The sequence below is a fragment of the Oncorhynchus mykiss genome, chromosome 12, assembly GCF_013265735.2.
Source record: "Oncorhynchus mykiss isolate Arlee chromosome 12, USDA_OmykA_1.1, whole genome shotgun sequence".
In the NCBI taxonomy this organism is placed as follows: Eukaryota; Metazoa; Chordata; class Actinopteri; order Salmoniformes; family Salmonidae; genus Oncorhynchus; species Oncorhynchus mykiss.
Genome location: NC_048576.1, coordinates 87,851,193 through 87,873,446, shown reverse-complemented (window position 1 = coordinate 87,873,446; position 22,254 = coordinate 87,851,193). Strand labels below are relative to the sequence as shown.

The 22,254-nt window shown below is 45.6% G+C and overlaps 2 protein-coding genes across 9 annotated transcripts in view; both read left to right on the top strand.

Annotated features, from left to right (window-relative positions):
- The window catches only part of LOC110539052 (SUN domain-containing protein 1), a 49,714-nt gene extending 47,647 nt beyond the window's left edge, over positions 1–2,067 (top strand). For all 8 annotated transcript variants that reach the window (XM_036939046.1, XM_036939047.1, XM_036939045.1 and 5 more), the window contains one exon: positions 187–2,067. In XM_036939046.1, coding sequence (XP_036794941.1) covers positions 187–303 — 117 coding nt within the window. In that variant the 3' untranslated portion in view covers positions 304–2,067. The remainder of the gene's footprint in view (positions 1–186) is intronic.
- Positions 2,068–3,184: 1,117 nt separating this feature from the next.
- Positions 3,185–22,003, top strand: LOC110511121 (IQ domain-containing protein K). Its single transcript, XM_036939055.1, has 9 exons — positions 3,185–3,493; positions 3,595–3,722; positions 3,833–3,983; positions 4,368–4,465; positions 4,839–4,891; positions 5,155–5,232; positions 5,459–5,543; positions 17,091–17,205; positions 21,542–22,003. Exons 1-9 carry the CDS (start codon positions 3,442–3,444, stop codon positions 21,853–21,855), a joined length of 1,074 nt encoding a protein of 357 aa, XP_036794950.1. The 5' UTR covers positions 3,185–3,441; the 3' UTR covers positions 21,856–22,003.
- The last annotated feature ends 251 nt before the right edge of the window (positions 22,004–22,254 follow it).

Here is a 22,254-nt window from a genome sequence, read left to right as displayed (position 1 = left end):
ATGACATCAATTTATACACACTCATGTGCATACGCCAACAAACACACACAAAACACCTCTCACCATCTTGCATACCATATACCTCTCTCTGGCTCTTTTTTTACTTTGTCAAAAATCTTCTTTTTTAAAAATCTGATACTTTGAGATTCAATACTTATCACTCCTCACTATGTCCCTTCCATCCAGGAGAAGAACGAAAGGGCCTTCCAGATCATCGAGGTGCGGGTGCTGACCAACTGGGGTCACCCCGAGTACACCTGCCTCTACCGCTTCAGAGTCCACGGAGAACCACGCATCCAGTGAGGGAGGATGGCGGCCATTTGAACTGCCAGTCAGGATGATATGCATTTCTCTGCTATCTTTATATAATACTGGACATATTTTTCTAAATGGAGGGGACCGGGAAAACCGAGACTGATATAAACGAGTGACTTCAGAAGTATGGGGATGGGTGTTTGATTTATGCTAGAATGTGTCCAAGGGGGTTTTTGTTTTAGTACTGAAATGGTAAAAGAATGAAAGAATGGACTGTAATGAAATGTCAGGGAATGTGAAAGAGAAGAGAAGCGTGAAGGAAGGAGAAGCTCGGTCCCAGTCCCTCCTCCTTAAACCTGCTCTTGCACTGAATTAGCCCTCCAGGTCAGAACCCTTTGGTTTTTGGAGGAGCGTTTTCCTCTGCCGCTCTCACTCAACCACAGGAGCCTGTGACCTCGAGATGAAACGGACTACACACATCTTTTTATTTCCTTACACATCCTGTCTGATTTGGTTGGTGTTTTAATCAGGTTTTATTTTGGATTTTTCTTTGAAAACCCCTTGTGGATTCTGATGGAATTTCAGGGTCAAAGCCACAGAACTGGATCAAAGCCACAGAACTGGGCCTAAATGACGTTTTATATAGGCCTCACACACACTGGGCCTACATGACACTGTATAGGCCTCTCTTCTCTTGATACAAAGCTACTTCTCTCTGCTGCTGTTGGTTGGTCAGTCTGCAGGGCCAGCTAATGTAGTCAGTGGACACTCGCAAGACACAGACAGAACTACTACCGTTCTTTGGACTCTACAACACTCCTGTTCGCCATGACTTTATGCATCCACACAGCCGTCAAAACTAAGCTCTATCTCTCCTATAGAAAACGTTACACACATGGACAGACTTTTAATGAGTTGATACATGTGTATCTCAAGTTAAGATTTGGTCTTGAAGCTCTGTGGAGTCCAGACTGGAGTGTTAATGAGAGTGAGACTGACAGCCAATGGTTTGGCTTCTTCTAGTGCAGCGAGCCAATGGTTTGGCTGCTCCTTGCACAGTCATTATAACATCCTCTACTAGAGCTTCTACTCCGGAAAAGGGGATCCTTGGGATGTCCCAACTCTGACATCACCCCATTTGAAGTTGAGGTTAGGGTTAGGGTTAGGATCGAGGTTAGAGTTTAGGGTAGGGCCATCCCAAGGATCCCGGATAGCGCATAATCCCTTCTACTCCCTGCAGGAATGTAATCTGTATATTTCATTGTTAATAGTTGGTCCTTTTTTAAGAATGAGATTTTATCAGTGTTGCTTTATGAAAAAAGGGTACACCTTGTCAATATTTCTATTATTTGTATTACCCATTGTAAGTGTAATTATGTTTGACTTTTACCATTTGTAGTTGAGAATAATGACAAATGATGCCTGTAAATGAAATGTGTGTTGCACAAGTCCTCACAATTTGTGGAAAAAACTAGATGGGGTAGCTATAAATTAGTTTTGTGTGGACCAGAAAGTCTAAATGTACAAAAAATTATTTCATGATCCTATTTATTTTTAAGATAATTAGTTACTGCAAGATAGGACTGCAATGTATTTTTATCAAAAAGCTTTTCAGTGCATTTTGGAGACATCTTGGGACAGTACAGATTTGTTTTTCATTTGTTTTTAAATGTTTTTTCGTTTATTTTGTCGCTGCTCTCATCCTGAGGTAGCTAAACCGCATTTAGAATATATTCCTAAAGAATTACATTTGGAGAGCTTTTGGTGCATGTGATATTTTACCTAATAAAGACTATTGGTTTTTTATTTAAATGCTGCTTTGGGGTCACATCTGGGGGGGATTGTGGTTTTGGAATGGCAGCAGGGAGAGGATGAGCGCAAATGTACCATTAGATTACAGGTGTCAAACTCATCCCATGGAGGGCTGACTGTCTGCAAGGTTTTCGCTCCTCCCTTGTACTTGATTGATGAGTTAAGCTTACTAATGACTAAATAACTGCCCTCCCCTGGTTGTCTAGGGCTTAATTGAAAGGAATAAACAAAAACCTGCAGACAATAGGCCCTCCATGGAATGAGGTTGACACCCCTGCATTAGATGGGGAATGCTCTTAGAATAAGAGCTCACTATAGGGCAGGGGAACTTAACTCACCTTATGAGGTCCAGAGCCTGCTGGTTTTCTGTTCTACCTTATCATTAATTGCACACACCCAGTGACCCAGGTCTAAATCAGTCCCTGATGGGATAAAAACGCAGAGGAAGTGGCTTTGAAGTCCAGAGTTAAGTTTGAGGGCTTTTCTTCTAATCACAATTGTTGGGTGTATTATAAGCTTATAACAATAATAAGCTTATAATACACCACATTAATCGTAATTCAAACTGTCTTTGATATAACCAAGTTATTATAAGCTTCATTGGTCAAAATACAGAGTAGTAGATCATATGTAGGAGTGAAGGAGTTTTATTAATGCCACGGGCATGTCCCAATTCAATCTGTTTAGCGTTGGACTCTACTGCAAGTAGGGTAGGGCCATCCCAAGGATCCTACTGCAAGTAGTGTCCCGATTCCGTTTTGGAATCGGGCTGCCTCCCGGGCATGAGCCAGGTGCCCCGCTATGGTCGACGGCAAAGTCGGCTCATAACAAAAGTAATGTTACTAAGCACGTGGACTGATGAGTAGGATTTTGTTTTCACAAGCTTTCACAACATTGATTGCTTTTGATTTTTTTTAAAAAGATTTATCTGTCTTCTCAATGAAAACTAGTTAAATTCAAACATGTATTTCATGAAAAATACAATTTTATGGACGATGCACCGTGCTGCCTTGTTGACAACATGACTGAGCGGCTCAGATTACTGTTTGATTTGAGATGGCGCGCCTCCCCGATTATGATTCAACCTGAGCCAGCGTAATAAAACTCCCTCTTTGGTTCCGTCTGTCTGAGAGCAGCTGGAGCTGCTGCCCTCCAGTGGCTGACGTGGAATATTTCTTTTTAGGAAAAGCCCCTGCGTGTTTGCCATTGGTTTCTTTTAAAGACTTGTGCCGTTATACGTATTTTCTAATGGTGTTTAAAATTCGTTTTTTGGGGGCTAATCAAAAATATTATTCGAAATGTATTTTTAAACCGGAAGTACGAAGATACGTTTTTCCATGACAACCAGCGACGCGTTCTAGCAACTGCTTCAGAATGGCAAAAATGATTGGTGCTAAGAAATCATTGTGGCAACAAGTCTGTGAAGGTAAGGTATGCTTCGCTTGAGAGTTAATTGTAAATACCGGTATGCATGTTGTCGACTAAAATATAAATAAAAATGGCGTTTTCATTGTTGTGTGCAACCAGAATATGAGTCGGAGCAGCCCAGTCCACCCAGCGCTGCTTGGACAGACAGTGGTTCAGTGAGCACTCATGTCTCCCAGTACAGCGCCAGCAAGCACTCTCCTGTCTTCTATGGTCTCATGGCAGCTAAGGTAAGGCAGCCAACAATAATTGCACTTCAGTAAATAAATTCAAATTCAACAATTCATTTTCTAAAAAGAAAACGATATGTTTGTCTACATGGTGCTGTATGGCTTTCTAGGTTGTTGTGGATGATGATCCTGTGAAGCATGTTGACCCTCTTCTGAGCCACCCTGCCCTTGCTGGATACTCTGTCTTGGACAAACCTCCATCCTCCTGTCACAGACAGCCTCCGACCACACACCCTGCATCCACTCCCCAGCTCCATCAACGTGCGTTTCAAACCACTTAAAACTGTAGCTTCTTTGTATGTGCTAAACATAGTATTGCCTCTGCCAAGAGGTCTTGACGTTTATGGCACAGGAAGTAGACTAGTGTCCTGTAGCCTCAGTGATTCTGGTGCAAGACCCGATACTGCTTTCCCCCCTCAATCGCTATACATAATCTATGCTTTTATCAGGAACAATACTTTCCTGTTTAATTAGCTCTCTAGGCACAGTAGAGGATAATAATGTTTCAAGTCTATCTTGATTTTACTCCCCAATAATAGTACCAAAGGAGTGTTTTAGGCTACAGTTGGAGTGAAATGTCCCTTTGCATGGCAGAAAGGCCACTCTTACCCCACTTGTGTTGATCCATTCCCATGTCTGCCCCAGGCCCAATCACCCAGTTCCTGGAGGGGTCCGTGTTCCCAGTGCTACTGCCTGGACTGGAGGCCATGCTGAGAGAGGCCCAGAGACAACACTGCCTGGAGGTACTGGCAGTAGGCCTATATCACACGATAACACTAACATGATATAATGGCAATTTACTAGATATCAATGTGGCCCTGCAGAACACTACAGACCACCAAACTAGAATACATTACAGTATTTTAATAGTTTGCTTCTCCTGACTGTACTACATAAACGACTTTGAATTATAGAGTGACAGGATGTATGATCACCTCTTCTGAAATATTGTCTCTAACATGAATCCCGACACCCAAAACTAGTACTAGGACTTATTTAATACGACTTCAAGCACTGATTATACTATGATAATGATGATTATACTGTAGCCTACTTCTGTAGAGCTCTGCAGATTATTACAGTACAGTAACACTGTCATCCTTTTACCTGTTTAAGAGGAAAAGAACAGCATTCAACGCTTGTGACTTCCTAACTGAGTGGCTGTACAAGTAAGACTGCCTGCATGCCCCCTTTGCTCTCTTCCATTCTCAGTTGATTTAGTAAAAATCTTTGACAATGTCTCTGAACTTTCTGCCACCTCTTTATCTTCTGAGTGCTAAGCCATTGCTTTTACCATTAAAAAAAAAAGTCTGTCTCTAAAAATGGATTGGTGTTACGCAACTATGACTGGAGTTTGTCTTTGTGTGAAACTAAGCTTAATATTCTGTCTGCTACGGTCTGTTCCAAAGCCTTTTTTTCTCTCTCACCGCAGTCGGAACCCCCGCCGGCAGGGACAGGCCCCTGTGGACTTCCATGAGATCCCATTTGTCAAGGACTGGCTCAGGATACAGTGAGATGCAGGAGACTTAATAAAGTGTATACGCAAACATAACACAGAGCAAGAAAGTAATCTCAGAAATCACATGGAAAATGTATGCATGTACACACACACACACACACACACAGAGTGACACAAACTTGCACCTTAGGCTGATGCTGCCCTTATGAACAGAGGTGACTCACACGCTGCCCTCTCCTCTCTCCATCCCCTCCTCTCTTCTCCCTCCCTCTCCCAGTCCCAGGCCTCCCATCCCTCTCTCCCTACTGCTGTCAGACCAGCATGCTGCTGTTCTCATCCAGTCCTTCTGGCGGGGCTATACTGTGAGTGTCGTTGACAGTAAATTAAAGGTCACTGTTATTTTAGATGATAAATATTCTTGTACCATTTTAAAGGGTGTCATTGCACGGTGTGTAAAGGGTTAAATGCTCCACTGTCCCCTATTTTGCTGTGTGTTTGTTAGTGTGTAAGCGTGCATGCTTATGTGTTTTTTTATTTATTTTTATTAATTTATTTAACCTTTATTTAACCAGGTAGTGTTACGGGTGGGTGTTGCCATCGTGACCAGTGAACTGAGATAAGGCGGAGCTTTACCTAGCATGGACTTGTAGCTGACCTGGAGCCAGTTGGTCTGGCGACAAATATGTAGCGAGGGCCAGCCGACTAGAGCATACAGGTCGCAGTGATGGGTGGTATAAGGTGCTTTTGTAACAAAACGGATGGCACTGTGATAAACTGCATCCAGTTTGCTGAGTAGAGTATTGGAAGCTATTTTGTAGATGACATCGCCGAAGTCGAGGATCGGTAGGATAGTCAGTTTTACTAGGGTAAGTTTGGCGGCGTGAGTGAAGTAGGCTTTGTTGCGGAATAGAAAGCCAACTCTAGATTTGATTTTAGATTGGAGATGTTTGATATGAGTCTGGAAGGAGAGTTTACAGTCTAGCCAGACACCTAGGTACTTATAGATGTCCACATATTCTAGGTCGGAATCATCCAGGGTGGTGATGCTAGTAGGGCGTGCGGGTGCAGGCAGCGAACGGTTGAAAAGCATACATTTGGTTTTACTAGCGTTTAAGAGCAGTTGGAGGCCACGGAAGGAGTGTTGTATGTTATTTTACGTGCATGCATGTGTGTGTATTATTGTGTTCAGGCGTGTGCATTTTCAGGAGCTGGCCAGTGACCCCATATGAAACAAATATATTGTGTAATCCCATTATTTTCTGGCTACAGCGTGATTATGTCATCAGTGATGCACTGCCTAATTCCTTCCTGTGTGGGTGTTCTTGAGTGCTCTGTTCTGGATAAATATAGACACTAATTGCTGTAAGTCGCTCTGGTTAAGAGCGTCTCATAAATGACAAAAAATGTAAAGTCACACACACCCATAGACGCACTTCTAATCAGACAAGTCTCTGTCTCGTCTATCTACTAGACACTGTTGTTGTCTGTTTATGATGTAACCACAAATGAGCCCTTTTTTACACACAAACACCAAAACAAAACTCATCCCTGCGACTCTGTGACAGCGTAGAAAAATCCAGCCAAAAATCTCCTCATTGTCAGTGTAAATGATAAAGGATCGACGATGCCAGCTGTGGTTTAGATCTGTCATGTCCAAACAGGCTCTGCTCGAGTGGGCTTGAAGAAGCACTGGGGTGGGCAGAGTAGAGCATGAGAATGTGTCCACGTGTCCCTGTGTCCTGTTCTGCCAGTGTGGCCAGAGGTAGGCAGTATTGGATCTCTTGTGTTATCTCGCACTGTAATTGGTTGTAATTCCTCTCCTCAACAGGAGGTGGCGGTAGTGAACCTGTCCTCATTGACTCCCTGTGTTTATCTTGCTCTAACTGAGGTGAGGTTCAATAGGGCGAGGGATAGAACAGCAGACTCTCCCCATTAGAAGTTTAGGGAGGGAGTGGAGAGAGACGGCTTGGAAGGTTTTTTCAGGGATGATTAGAGAGGAAGTGAAGGAGAGGAACACTGTTAGTGCTGTTTTATGGGCTTGGGCCAGCCCAGAACTGGGTCCGAGGGGCCAGCCCAGAACTGGGTCCGAGGGGCCAGCCCAGAACTGGGTTCGAGGGGCCAGCCCAGAACTGGGTCCGAGGGGCCACCCCAGAACTGGGTCCGAGGGGCCAGCCCAGAACTGGGTCCGAGGGGCTGGCTGTTTGATGTACAGCCATGTTTGTGTCTGTGGATAATGGGGATCTGGGACTAGATCTTAACTAGGGCGTGCGTAGTGGTTAACCCTCCCAACTCACATACAGGGCCTTCGGAAAGTATTTAAACCCCTTGACTTTTTCCACATTTAGTTACGTAAACAGCCTTTTTCTAAAATCTACACACAAAGCGAAAACAGGTTTTTAGTAAACATAAATACCTTATTTATATAGGTATTCAGACTCTTTGCTATGAGACTCGAAATATTCCATTGATCATCCTTGAGATGTTTCTACAACTTGATTGGAGTCCACTTGTAGTAAATTAAATTGATTGTACATAATTTGGAAAGACACACACCTGTCTATATAAGGTCCCACAGTTGACAGTGCATGTCAGAGCAAAAACCAAGCCATGAGGTTGAAGGAATTGTCCGTAGAGCTTCGAGACAGGATTGTGTCAAGGCAGCATTGAAGGTCCCCAAGAACACAGTGGCCTCCATCATTCTTAAATGGAAGAAGTTTGAAACCCCCAAGACTCTTCCTAGAGCTGGTCACCCGGCCAAACTGAGCAATCGGGGGAGAAGGGCCTTGGTCAAGGAGGTGACCAATAACTTGATGGTCAATGACAGAGCTCTAGAGTTCCTCTGTGGAGATGGGAGAACCTTCCAGAAAGACAACCATTTCTGCAGGACTCCACCAATCAGGCCTTTATGCTAGAGTGGCCAGATGGAAGCCACTCCTCAGTAAAAGGCACATGACAGCCAGCTTGGAGTTTGTCAAAAGGCACCTAAAGACTCTCAGACCATGAGAAACAAGATTCTCTGGTCTGATGAAACCAAGATTGAACTCTTTGGCCTTAATGCCAAGCAGCATCACATATATATTGGATATATACAGGTATATACAGTGCCATCATGCTTCAGAGGAGTGTGTGTGTGCGTGCGTGCGTGCGTGCGTGTGTGGGTGGGTGGGTGGCTCAGCGGGGTGGAAACAGTGTATGTGAAGCTTTTCAGCAGACGTCAATACTATTTTCCTCTTGTTCTCACCTCTAGCCCTTTATCCATCATACTCATTCTAATCCTTCCTCTCTCATTCAGTCTCCCTTACACCATACTCTCCTGTCCCCCCCTTCCTCTAACTATCTCTCTCTTCCTCTCTCATTCAATCCCCCTTACATCATACTCTCCTGTTCCCCCTTCCTCTGACTATCTCTCTCTTCATCTCTCATTCAATCCCCCTTACACCATACTTTCCTGTTCCTCCCCCCTTCCTCTGACTATCTCTCTCTTCTTTTTTCATTCAATCCACCTTACACCATACTCTCCTGTTCCTCACTCCCTTCCTCTGACTATCTCTCTCTTCCTCTCTCATTCAATCCCCCTTACACCATTCTCTCCTGTTCCTCCCTCCTTTCCTCTGACTATCTCTCTCATTCAATCCCCCTTACACCATACTCTCCTGTTCCCCCCTTCCTCTGACTTTCTCTCTCATTCAGTCCCCCTTACACCATACTCTCCTGTTCCTCCCTCCCTTCCTCTGACTATCTCTCTCATTCAATCCCCCTTACACCATACTCTCCTGTTCCTCCCCTTCCTCCAACTATCTCTCTCTTCCTCTCTCATTCAGTCCCCCTTACACCATACTCTCCTGTTCCTCCCCTTCCTCCGACTATCTCTCTCTTCCTCTCTCATTCAATCCACCTTACACCATACTCTCCTGTTCCTCACTCCCTTCCTCTGACTATCTCTCTCTTCCTCTCTCATTCAATCCACCTTACACCATACTCTCCTGTTCCTCACTCCCTTCCTCTGACTATCTCTCTCTTCCTCTCTCATTCAATCCACCTTACACCATACTCTCCTGTTCCTCACTCCCTTCCTCTGACTATCTCTCTCTTCCTCTCTCATTCAATCCCCCTTACACCATACTCTCCTGTTGCTCCCCATCCTTCCTCCGTCTATATCTCTCTTTCTCTGCCTCACCCCTTTCTCTCACTATCTCTCTCTTTCTCTCTCACTCACTTGCCTGAGTTATGTAACCTGCTTGACGCAGCGTTGACTGCAGAGGAGGGGTGTGCGGGTGCGTGTGTACGTGCATTTGTGTGTACCCCTCCCTCCCTCACCTCTTTCATTGACAATATGTGTAGTTGTTACCAAGGATGAATGGTCGGCATCAGAAACACACATTGATGCCACATAGCAGCCAGTATATCACACAGCAGCCAGTATATCACACAGCAGCCAGTATGTCACACAGCAGCCAGTATGTCACACAGCAGCCAGTATGTCACACAGCAGCCAGTATATCACACAGCAGCCAGTATATCACACAGCAGCCAGTATGTCACACAGCAGCCAGTATGTCACACAGCAGCCAGTATGTCACACAGCAGCCAGTATATCACACAGCAGCCAGTATGTCACACAGCAGCCAGTATATCACACAGCACCCAGTCAGACAATGTTCTTGTCTCTCTGAGCAGCACAGGGAGATGCTAGGCTGAACACTAGAAAGAGAGATGCTACGACACAACATGTTATGTAATATACTTAGCTAACACACCATAGCCTAGCTAGCCATAATCCTCCATCCTTTAACTCCTGCTAGGCACAGTGCAGTACAGTACTGGAGGTACACTTCAAAGTGTAAACTCCTCTTTTCACAGTCCCCAAATCCAGAACAAATTCAAGACAGTGTACAGTATTATATCGAGCAGTTATTGCATGGAAATCCGCTCCATCTCATATTGCTCAGATAAACAGCAAACCTGGTTTCAAAAAACAGATAAAGCAACACCTCACGGCACAAGGCTCTCCCCTATTTGACCTAGATAGTTTGTGTGTATGTTATTGACATGTAGGCTACGTGTGACTTTAAAACATGTTTGATGTAGTTCTGTCCTTGAGCTGTATTATGTCATGTTTCCTGTTTAGTGTGGACCCCAGGAAGAATAGTTGCTGCTTTCGCAACAGCTAATGGGGATGTTCATTAGGCACCAAACAGAAGAAAAGGGACTGAAACAGCGAAGGACTACCTGCACTCACCCAATAAGAAAAGCTTCCCTTTCAAAACGTTTTGCTATGGTTTGCCCTAATGAATATGACCCTGCTCTAACCATCCGGAAGCCTTAGCCAGCAGATGCACTACATAAGCCCACCACAATGATCAGTGGAGGCTGCTGAGGGGAGGACGGCTCATGATAATGTCTGGAATGGAGTCATTGGAATGGTATCAACCCTTTGGAAGCCATGTCCTCCCTTCAGCAGCCTCCACTGACAGAGATATACTACATAAGCCCACCACAGAGATATACTACATAAACCCACCACAGAGATATATTGCATAAACCCACCACAGAGATAGATATATTACATAAACCCACCACAGAGATATACTACATAAACCCACCACAGAGATATACTACATAAGCCCACCACAGAGGTATACTACATAAACCCACCACAGAGATATACTACATAAACCCACCACAGAGATATACTACATAAACCCACCACAGAGATATATTACATAATCCCACCACAGAGATATACTACATAAACCCACCACAGAGATATACTACATAAACCCACCACAGAGATATACTACATAAACCCACCACAGAGATATACTACATAAACCCACCACAGAGATATACTACATAAACCCACCACAGAGATATATTACATAAACCCACCACAGAGATATACTACATAAACCCACCACAGAGATATATTACATAAACCCACCACAGAGATATACTACATAAACCCATCACAGAGATATACTACATAAACCCACCACAGAGATATACTACATAAACCCACCACAGAGATATACTACATAAACCCACCACAGAGATATATTACATAAACCCACCACAGAGATATACTACATAAACCCACCACAGAGATATACTACATAAACCCATCACGGAGATATACTACATAAACCCACCACAGAGATATATTACATAAACCCACCACAGAGATATATTACATAAACCCACCATAGAGATATATTACATAATCCCACCACAGAGATATATTACATAATCCCACCACAGAGATATATTACATAAACCCACCACAGAGATATATTACATAATCCCACCACAGAGATATACTACATAAACCCATCACAGAGATATACTACATAAACCCACCACAGAGATATACTACATAAACCCATCACAGAGATATACTACATAAACCCACCACAGACCACTCAAGGCTTTTCAATGGTGAGTTAAACAGTATTGTGGTCAAAGGAGACCAGTAATAAATATCTTTCCAATTAAACAGTCAATGGGGCTCAGTAGTGTGGCCATGCAGAGAAAGAGAGGGCTTTTATGGTCATAGATAGATGCCTCTAGGGTTCTGCTCCGTAGAGCCTACCCCCACTCTCAGAGATTTACAGGCACGGACTCAGTACCTAGCCCAGTCCAGCCCAGGACATCTCATAGCCCAGCACAGCAGAGCTTAGTCCTAGCCTACCCCATTCCAGTCCATAGTCAGTCTAGCTTATAGCCTAGCCTACCCCAGTCCATAGTCAGTCTAGCCTATAGCCTAGCACAGTAGTTTAGCTTGTTCTAGCCTATAGCCTAGCCAAACCCAGTCCATAGTCAGTCTAGCCTATAGCCTAGCCTAGTAGTTGAGCTTTTTCTAGCCTATAGCCTAACCAAACCCAGTCCATAGTCAGTCTAGCCTATAGCTTAGCCTAGTTGCTTAGCTTTGTCTAGCCTATAGCCTAGCCTACCCCAACCCAGTCCATAGTCAGTCTAGCCTATAGCCTACCCCAGTCCAGTCCATAGTCAGTCTAGCCTAGTTGCTTAGCTTTGTCTAGCCTATAGCCTAGCCTACCCCAACCCAGTCCATAGTCATCTACCTCTCTCTGTACTTAGATTGTGAGTAGCTAGGTACTGCTGTGCCCTATACTTACTTTGTCAGGGCTCTACATTGCGACCATTTTACTGGCATATGCGCCTAAATATTTTGCTGTGCGACCTGGAATTGTAATTTAGGAGCACCAGTGTGCCTAGAAAAACATCACCCAGATAATTGTTGTAGTGATCTGTACGGCAGCACCTGAGTGCCATGGAGAACACACTGAGCGCAGAATCATGACAAAGAAAACGTCTTGTTACCTCAAATATTTTGTTGTGTGCTCCTAACATTTTTTACTCACACATGCTCCTTGTAAAAAGGGGCAGCATAGAGCCCTGTGTATGACTGTGGGGTGTAGGCTTGGGTGACCCCCAGTATTATCCCTGCATGCCCTGGCATGGCCTGGTAGTGGTGCCACCACTATCAGTGATGAATTCACAGAACTGTGGGGACATAGAAATAAAATCTGTAGAACAGACAGAGTCAAGAGTCATTCAAGTCAAGACTCCACACCTGTTCTAGCAAATAAATGTCTATGTGAGGCAAAGCTGTTGAAGAGAGATTTTGCCCATAGAGAACTAGGTCTGTGATTCCAGATGAGTGATTGGAGGGATGTTAGTTGACTTGCATTAGACCAGTGAGCTAGTGAAAAGCTAATGGTAGACAAGCCATTATGAGGGGTGGACAATAAGAACACAAGGGCTGAGTTTGCCTAATAACCACAATGAACACTTCTCTAATCTGTGTCTAGCCATCCCTCCCTATAGGCTTATAGTACACACTACATAGGGAATAGGGTGCTGTTTGAGACACAGCCAGTGATGCAGTGAGGAACCACAAGGCACTTAGATGAACCCTGTGTGGCTCACAGGAAGTGCAGTACCCTGAGGCAGAGCGTGGTTCTTCCTCCTCGCCATCCACCCCTACATTCCTCCATGGCCCGGCTCTGCTGTAGATGAATCAAATCAAATCACATTTTATTTGTCACATGCACCGAATACAACAAGTGTAGACTTTACCGTGAAATGCTTACTTACAAGCCCTTAACCAACAATGCAGTTCAAGAAATATGGCTCAGAAAATATTTGCTAAAGGTGGTACCTGTACCGAGTCAATGTGGGGGGTACAGGTTAGTCGAGGTAATATGTACATGTATGTAGGGGTAAAGTGACAATGCATAGCTAACTGACTATGCATAGTAGCAATGTAAAAACATATGTAACTAGTCTGGGTGGCCATTTGATTAATTGTTCAGCAGTCTTATGGCTTGGGGGTAGAAGCTGATCCGGAGCCTTTTGGGACTTAGACTTGGCGCTCTGGTACCACTTGCCATGCAGTAGCAGAGGAAACAGTCTATGACTTGGGTGACTGGAGTCTTTGACAATTTTTTGGGCTTTCCTCTGACACTGGCTCCTGGTCCTGGCTGGCAGGAAGCTTGGCCCCAGTGATGTATTGGGCCGTACGCACTACCCTCTGTAGCGCCTTACGGTCGGATGCCGAGCAGTTGTCATACCAGGCAGTGATGCAACCGGTCAGGACACTCTCGATGGTGCAGCTGTAAGGGACACATGCTAAATCTTTTCAGTCTCCTGAGGGGGAAAAGGTGTTGTCGTGCCCTCTTCACGACTGTCATGTTGTGTTTGGACCATGATAGTTTGTTGGTGATGTGGACACCAAGGAACTTGAAACTCTCAACCCGTTGATGTTAATGGGGGCCTGTTCGGCCCGCCTTTTCCTGTAGTCCGGGATCAGATCCTTTGTCTTGCTCATGTTGAGGGAGAGGTTGTTGTCCTTGCACCACACTGCCAGTTATCTGACCTCCTCCTCATAGGCTGTCTCATCGTTGTCGGTGATCAGGCCTACCACTGTCGTCGTCAGCAAAAATAATGATGGTGTTGGAGTCGTGCTTGGCCACATATTCGTGGGTCAACAGGGAGTACAGGAGGGGACTAAGCACGCAACCCTGAGGGGCCCCAGTGTTGAGGATCAGCGTGGCAGATGTGATGTTACCTACCCTTAACATGGGGGCAGCCCGTCAGGAAGTCCAAGATCCAGTTGCAGAGGGAGGTGTTTAGTTCTAGGGTCCTTAGCTTAGTGATGAACTTTGTGGGCATTATGACCAGCCTTTCAAAGCACTTCATGACTACTAATGTGTGTGCTACGGGGCGGTAGTCATTTAGGCAGGTTACCTTGGCATTCTTGGGCACAGGAACTATGGTGGTCTGCTTGAAACATGTTGGTAGTACAGTCAGGGAGAGGTTGAACATGTCAGTGAGGACACTTGCCAGTTGGTCTGGGCATGCTGTGAGTACACGCCCTGGAAATCCGTCTGCCCTGTGGCCTTGCGAATGTTGACCTGTTTAAAGGTCGGCTACGGCAAGCATGATCACACAGTCGTCCAGAACAGCTGGTGTTCTCATGCATGCTTCAGTGTTCAGGATGAAGTAAAGTCTCTGATCTCAGACTCTAATCCCCTTTCCTCTCCGCTTTATTTTTCTCCTCTCTTCTCCTCCCTTTTCTCCCACAGACTTGGTCAAGAGCTCTGCCTCAGCTAGACCACCTGACAGAGAGAATGACACTTGGAAGGCGTGTGTGTGTGTGTGTGTGCATCTGCGTATCTTTGTGTCAGGTATATATGTGGGTGTTTGTGGTTTTGCATGTGTTTTATGCTGTGTGTGTGTGTGCGTGTGTGTGTGTGTGCGTGTGAACAGGTTTTCTTGGGAAGACTTTGACTTGTAGCGAGGATGCCAGTGGGGATTAAGTTGGATGGGGTCTCACTGTGCGTTTGGTGCTTATGCTGTGTGTGTGTGCGCACTGTCTCGCTCATTTATATAATCACGTTTGAAATGCCCATCCTTCACACATACCCAGGGGAGGGACAACTCACTCACGTGTTCAACTAAAATACACACAGACACACACATTCATCCTGACATGCACACCAAAGTACACAATACACACATACTCAAAAGATTATTAGGAAAGGCGCACTAATGGTTTGACACACAAAAACACTCATCCGTATGTAATGAAACAGACACGTGTACAGACAGACATGATGCAGTGCTAAACTGAATCCATGATGCACTTCAGCCATAACAAACCTCATCCTGGTTAACTAGCTATCTGCACTGATTTACACAGACACTCCCATCACCCATCCCCTTTCTTCCTCAAGTGCCATACCGACACGCACACATGCATGCGCACGCATGCACACAAACAAGACAGACTGCCCCCCTCCTGACCCTCACTCCTCATTTCCATCTCTATGGTATCTCCCGTCAGCAGAGGGGGTTGTGCTGCGTTCTGACACCCACTGAATAAACCATGGATCCCCTACCCCCCTCCACCCCAATGCCATGGTACGGCCTTACGTAACAGGCCCACTTTCACAGCCACACACTCACATTTAGACTGCAGCTAGCTTCGGCTAACCACTAACTAAGGCTATTCTGGGGAGAGAGATGGAGGAGGGGAGAGACCGGGGGAGGGGAGGCTGAGGAACAGGAGAGAGATGGAGGAGGGGAGAGACCGGGGGAGGGGAGGCTGAGGAACAGGAGAGAGATGGAGGAGGGGAGAGACCGGGGGAGGGGAGGCTGAGGAACAGGAGAGAGATGGAGGAGGGGAGAGACCGGGGGAGGGGAGGCTGAGGAACAGGGGAGAGATGAAGGAATGGGAGCAAGGGGTGGGAGGGTGAGAGGAGGCAAAGGAGTAGAGAGAGGGGAGGGTAGAGAGAGTGAAAGGAGGGATCATGGGAGGAGGGGAGAGATATGTAAAAGGGACACACTGGGGAGAGGGAGGAGAGGGAGATAGAAATGGAAGCAAGGGGGAAGGGTGAAATGCGGGAGGGAGAGGCAAGAAGTGAGGTGGAGAAGAGAGAGGAAAGATGGGAGAGAGAGGAGGAGAGGAAGGAGAATGGTATAAAAGAAAAGGGCAGACGGGAACAAGGAGAGGAGGTAAGAGAGTGGCAAACAGGAGTGTGTCTGGGATAGAAAGAAGATATGAAGAAAAAGAGTGATCAGACAGACAGACAGACAGACAGACAGACAGACAGACAGACAGACAGACAGACAGACAGACAGACAGACAGACAGACAGACAGACAGACAGACAGACAGACAGACAGACAGACAGACAGACAGGATGAGATAGTAGAGCGAGAGATATTTAACTTTCCACTCTGGAACAACATCGGTAGGAGGGGTGAGAGGAGAATGGAGAGCAGAGGGACTCTGAGACATAAAGATCTAGTCAGAGTGTAGGAAAGAGGGGGGCTGGGAGAGAGGAGGATTCAGGGACATGTTCTGTTCAGCTACCCTGCAGCAGCTATTTGGAACCTCCATTGAAAGCGTTGAGGCCACACAGAAACACAGGGAAAGACCTCGGAAAGGCTCCCTCAGTATTCTGGATTTAGTCCCACCATCCACATTATCATCTGCATTATTATTCACATGATCATCAACATACAATAGCTGAAAGACCTGGCACTGCCTTCAGTTTACTGCCAAACACGTTGTTTTATCAACACGGGAATCCGCATGAATGTTAGTACTGCTAAACTACCCATCCTATTGCCTGCAGCGAACAGTACACACACACACTGCTGTATGGTATTCTGGAGGAAGGAATCTTTATTCAGGTGTGCCAGCCAGTGTGTTTCTCCTCCAGCTGCTCCAGATTAAAACACAGTAGGATTCTACCAGAGAGGATCTGGACCATCTAGAGGATACTGCCTGTTTTAGTTTGATTGACAATGTGGATTCAATCAAGGTCAAACACAAGAATAGTCATTACAACTGTTTCCGACCGTGTGTGTGTGTGTGTATAGGTGCGGGCCCGTGCAGATGTGCAGGAGCTGCGCCAGTGGCAGAGGGAGCTTAGAGAGGATAACCGTGACATCACCAAAACAGTCCAAGAATTCTGGGCTCACCAGGAGAGCCGGGGTGAGTGAACACACACACACACACACACACACCTGAGGTAACTGACAAAATAATGGAAACAGTTGAGTAAATCAGGTAGGGATGGGCACGCTTATTCAGATATTCAAATGTCCGAATGTGCATTTTTAGTCTATTTTAACAATGAAAAGGCTTTGTCTAAATGTAATTATTTATGAGACAATGCTACACACAAGGATATGCCATGACATTTGACATTTTTAATTCAATAAAACTATCTTTTGAATGTAGTTTTATGACATAAAGTACATACCATAGTAGCCTACACGGGTTTCACGTGTGTGTTATTGTCGGCCAATCAGTGGCACCGTCTACACTCAGTGGCTCCGTGTGTAGTAAGTAACGTGGGAGATCTCTAATCAATGCAAAATGGAATTAAAATGACAGAATTTAGTTAGTTAAATGAGAAGGAGTAGGCTACAACTACCAGAAACCATCAGGTAAGCTGTTGTTTAATCTGAATGGAGTTGCTGCTGAGGACAGAGCGAGAGCGAGGGAAGGAGAGGGAGAGAATGAGTGCAGGAGAAGGAGGGGGAAGAAATATGGGAAGTGAAGGAGACAGAAGAGAAAATGTCTGCAGGGTTCAGGATGTCTTTGTGACACAGAGGGAGGGGAGGGGGACTGCACACATCTTCAGAAAGAGATGGAGGCAGGAAAGAAGGAGAGAGAGAGTGAGGGAGATGAAAATGTCAGCGCGGGTGTGTGTGTGTGTGTGTTGGGGGGCGCGGGGTAACATCAAATGACACTGTCTTCTGTAAGGATTATCCTACTGCAGTGTGTGTGTGTGTGTGTGTGTGTGTGTGTGTGTGTGTGTGTGTGTGTGTGTGTGTGTGTGTGTGTGTGTGTGTGTGTGTGTGTGTGTGTGTGTGTGTGTGTGTGTGTGTGTGTGTGTGTATAAATATATATAGTGTAGAGCAGCTGGGAATGTAGGCCCTATTCCAGAGAGAAAACCCTGAGCCCTTAATGGCTGACTGGCTGGCATTCCTGGGAGAACGACACAGCTCTGTCCTTGACAACACACACACTTTACAAATATGCACACACACAAACATAACCACATGCTCATTACATACAGAAGCACAGATTACACTGCACATACATGCACAGAATATCTCCGTCACATACATACAAACAGATATGCTTAAACATACATACACACAGGCAGATGTTTTAACAGCCCTGCACATAGCACGTCTACATTTTGTTTTAGACACACACACACTCCACTCACACACACACACACTGACACATCGGTCTTTTCCACATGACCACCACATTGAGGCACGCATTCCAAAACGACAAAGGCACACACACCACACACATCCAAATAGCTGTGGAGCAGCGAACATTCTTACACTTCCTGGTACACGACACTCCTGCTGCGTGAAGCGAGTGCTGACCTGACATTCCAGCAGGGGGCCTGGGGAGGCTGCGGGAGCACAGAAACACACCTGACCTTATGTTCTCAATGGAGATGGAGAGGGACCTCTCTATCTCTCAGCATCAGCACCTGTTGTCAATGGAGACCTCTCTCTACTCTCTACTTCTCAACAGCAGCACCTGGATACAGTATTCTCAATGGGGAGGTACTTCTCTCTATACCTGACTACTGTGTTGTCAATGCAGACCTCTCTACCTCTTCAACATAAGCACCTGACTACTGCGTTCTCAATGGAGAGCCCTCTCTCAACATCAGCACCACAGCATTGTACAGTACTTGTGTGTGAGAGAGACAGAGAGATGCATATAGAAAGATGGGAGGAAGGGGTAGATGGTAGAGACAGAGAGACTTTGCTGGGCTGTTTTTGCTGAAGTTGCAGTTTGTTTGTTGTTGTTGGGCGAAATGAACCGAGAGCAGAGCAGCATACAGTGCAGAGTGACGAATGACACAAACCACAGGACCGAGAGAGAAGAGGGGGAGTGTGAGAGAGATGGAGCAGAGAGAGAGAAAGACCTGAAAGAGAGGCAGAGGAAAAGAGAGAACTTGAGATGGGAGAGAGAGAGGAAGAGCGAGACATGAAAGGAGAAAATAAATGGCAACTGTGTGATGCAGCTGCTGCTGCCAGGCTGATCTCATCTGACCCAGTACCATACCATACCCATTCACCATTACACACTTCACAGGCTGATCTCATCTGACCCAGTACCATACCATACCCATTCACCATTACACACTTCACAGGTTGATCTCATCTGACCCAGTACCATACCATACCCATTCACCATTACACACTTCACAGGCTGATCTCATCTGACCCAGTACCATACCATACCCATTCACCATTACACACTTCACAGGCTGATCTCATCTGACCCAGTACCATACCATACCCATTCACCATTACACACTTCACAGGCTGATCTCATCTGACCCAGTACCATACCATACCCATTCACCATTACACACTTCACAGGCTGATCTCATCTGACCCAGTACCATACCATACCCATTCACCATTACACACTTCACAGGCTGATCTCATCTGACCCTGTACCATACCATACCCATTCACCATTACACGCTTCACAGGCTGATCTCATCTGACCCAGTACCATACCATACCCATTCACCATTACACACTTCACAGGCTGATCTCATCTGACCCAGTACCATACCATACCCATTCACCATTACTCACTTCACAGGCTGATCTCATCTGACCCAGTACCATACCATACCCATTCACCATTACACACTTCACAGGCTGATCTCATCTGACCCAGTACCATATCATACCCATTCACCATTACACACTTCACAGGCTGATCTCATCTGACCCAGTACCATACCATACCCATTCACCATTACACACTTCACAGGCTGATCTCATCTGACCCAGTACCATACCATACCCATTCACCATTACACACTTCACAGGCTGATCTCATCTGACCCAGTACCATACCATACCCATTCACCATTACACACTTCACAGGCTGATCTCATCTGACCCAGTACCATACCATACCCATTCACCATTACACACTTCACAGGCTGATCTCATCTGACCCAGTACCATACCATACCCATTCACCATTACACACTTCACAGGCTGATCTCATCTGACCCAGTACCATACCATACCCATTCACCATTACACACTTCACAGGCTGATCTCATCTGACCCAGTACCATACCATACCCATTCACCATTACACACTTCACAGGCTGAAACACAAGCACTGGAAATGGCCTAAAAACCTCACCGGCTGTAACATTTAATGACCTCGCCATTAAGGCTGTGATGGTCATGGAATTTTGGATGAGGGTTATTGGTCAGCCAAATGGCCGTGGTCACGTTCTAATCATTTGAATAGCACATTTTCTCCTCTACTCCGCTCCTGACTGCATGGGCTGCTGCTGCAGTGAGGTCGACTCGTTTGCTACAACACCTTGCTTGTTTCAGCAAGGAGCAACACAGTTTCATCACGTTGTAAAGAGTCCATGTTACCACGGAAATGCCCGACCAGTCAGCTGTTCGTTCCACACAAACACTTACAAAAAATGGTTATGGTGGTTATGGAAATTACTTTAAAAACTTCACCGTCTGAAACATAAGCCCTAGAAATGACTTGGATGGAAACATTATCACTGGAAATTGACTTAAAGACATTCTGAAACATAAGCACTGGAAACAAGCAGGAAAAACCTTCATACTGAGGCGGTCTCGACAGGGTTCTCAGACATGGCCGCCACAGGTCAGGTCAGGCCTGGAGGTCAAGTGTCAGCTGACAGGTGCAGAGCTCAGCACCACATGTATCTATCTCCTCGTGTCCTTGACCTCGTGTACCATGTGAGGAATGTATCTCTGATGACGGTTCAGTGAACACGACAACATAACAAAGCTAGCTATCCCACAGCTCGATAACTCCACAACAGGGTTGGGGTCAATTCCATTTAAATTCAGGATGTAAACTGATATTCCAATTCGAAATAAAACATTTTTCCATACTTTTTGGGGTAAAATTTTCATTTGCTTCCTGTTTACTTGATTGAATTGAAATTGAACTCAAACGCCATCATTAACCAGTGTAAACATAGCAAACCATCATACACAACATTGTGTCTGTGACGTCTACAACACAATTTCATTTCTCTCTCTCTCTTTGTTTGAGTATTGTAACTGGTCAAATATAAAGAACTCAATTCTATTCAAGAAAGCTTTGCATCTATGATGTCACGTCTATTGTCTATTACTGAGGCTAACAATAGAACAGGCCTGGCAGCTGTCACCATGAGCTAGTCTACAAACCTCTGAATCGTGTGTGTTTGTGGATAAACTGTATGTTTGGTTTATTTTGTTTTATTCTTCCCTAGTGAGCTCGGCCCTCAATGACCTCAGGGGGGACTCCACCACCCCTCAGACCCCTCAGCTCGGTGGTGGGTACTCCAACTCAGACGTGTCCATCCAGGTGGTCTCCCCCACCCCCCAGAGCACCGTGTTCCACACCCCCACCTCCCAGATGAGTCCTGAGAGCACCGAGTCGCTGACCCCCAGCCTGCAGGGAGTAGAGGACCTTACCAGGGAGGAGAGGACACTAACTGACTCACTGACCCTGCCCGAGGCTGCTGCCGTCACTGCTTTAGCCACCGCTATGGATACCTTTTCCCCATCCTTAGGTAGCCACTGAAAGGCCATAGAGGCTGAGGCAATGTGTGTCCCAAATGGCACCCTATTCCCTATACCAGAGCTGCCCAATCCTGGTCCTGGAGGGCTGAAATACAGTGGCTTGCAAAAGTATTCACCCCCTTGGCATTTTTCCTATTTTGTTGCCTTACAACCTGGAATTGAAATAGATTTTTTTGGGGGGGTGGGGGTTGTATCATTTGATTTACACAACATGCCTACCAATTTGAAGATGGAAAATATGTTTTTATTCTGAAACAAACAAGAAAAGACAAAAAAACTTGAGCGTGCATAACTATTCACCACCCCCAAAGTCAATACTTTGTTGACCCGCCTTTTGCAGCAATTACAGCAGCAAGTCTCTTGGGTTATGTCTCTTGGCACATCTAGCCACTGGCATTTT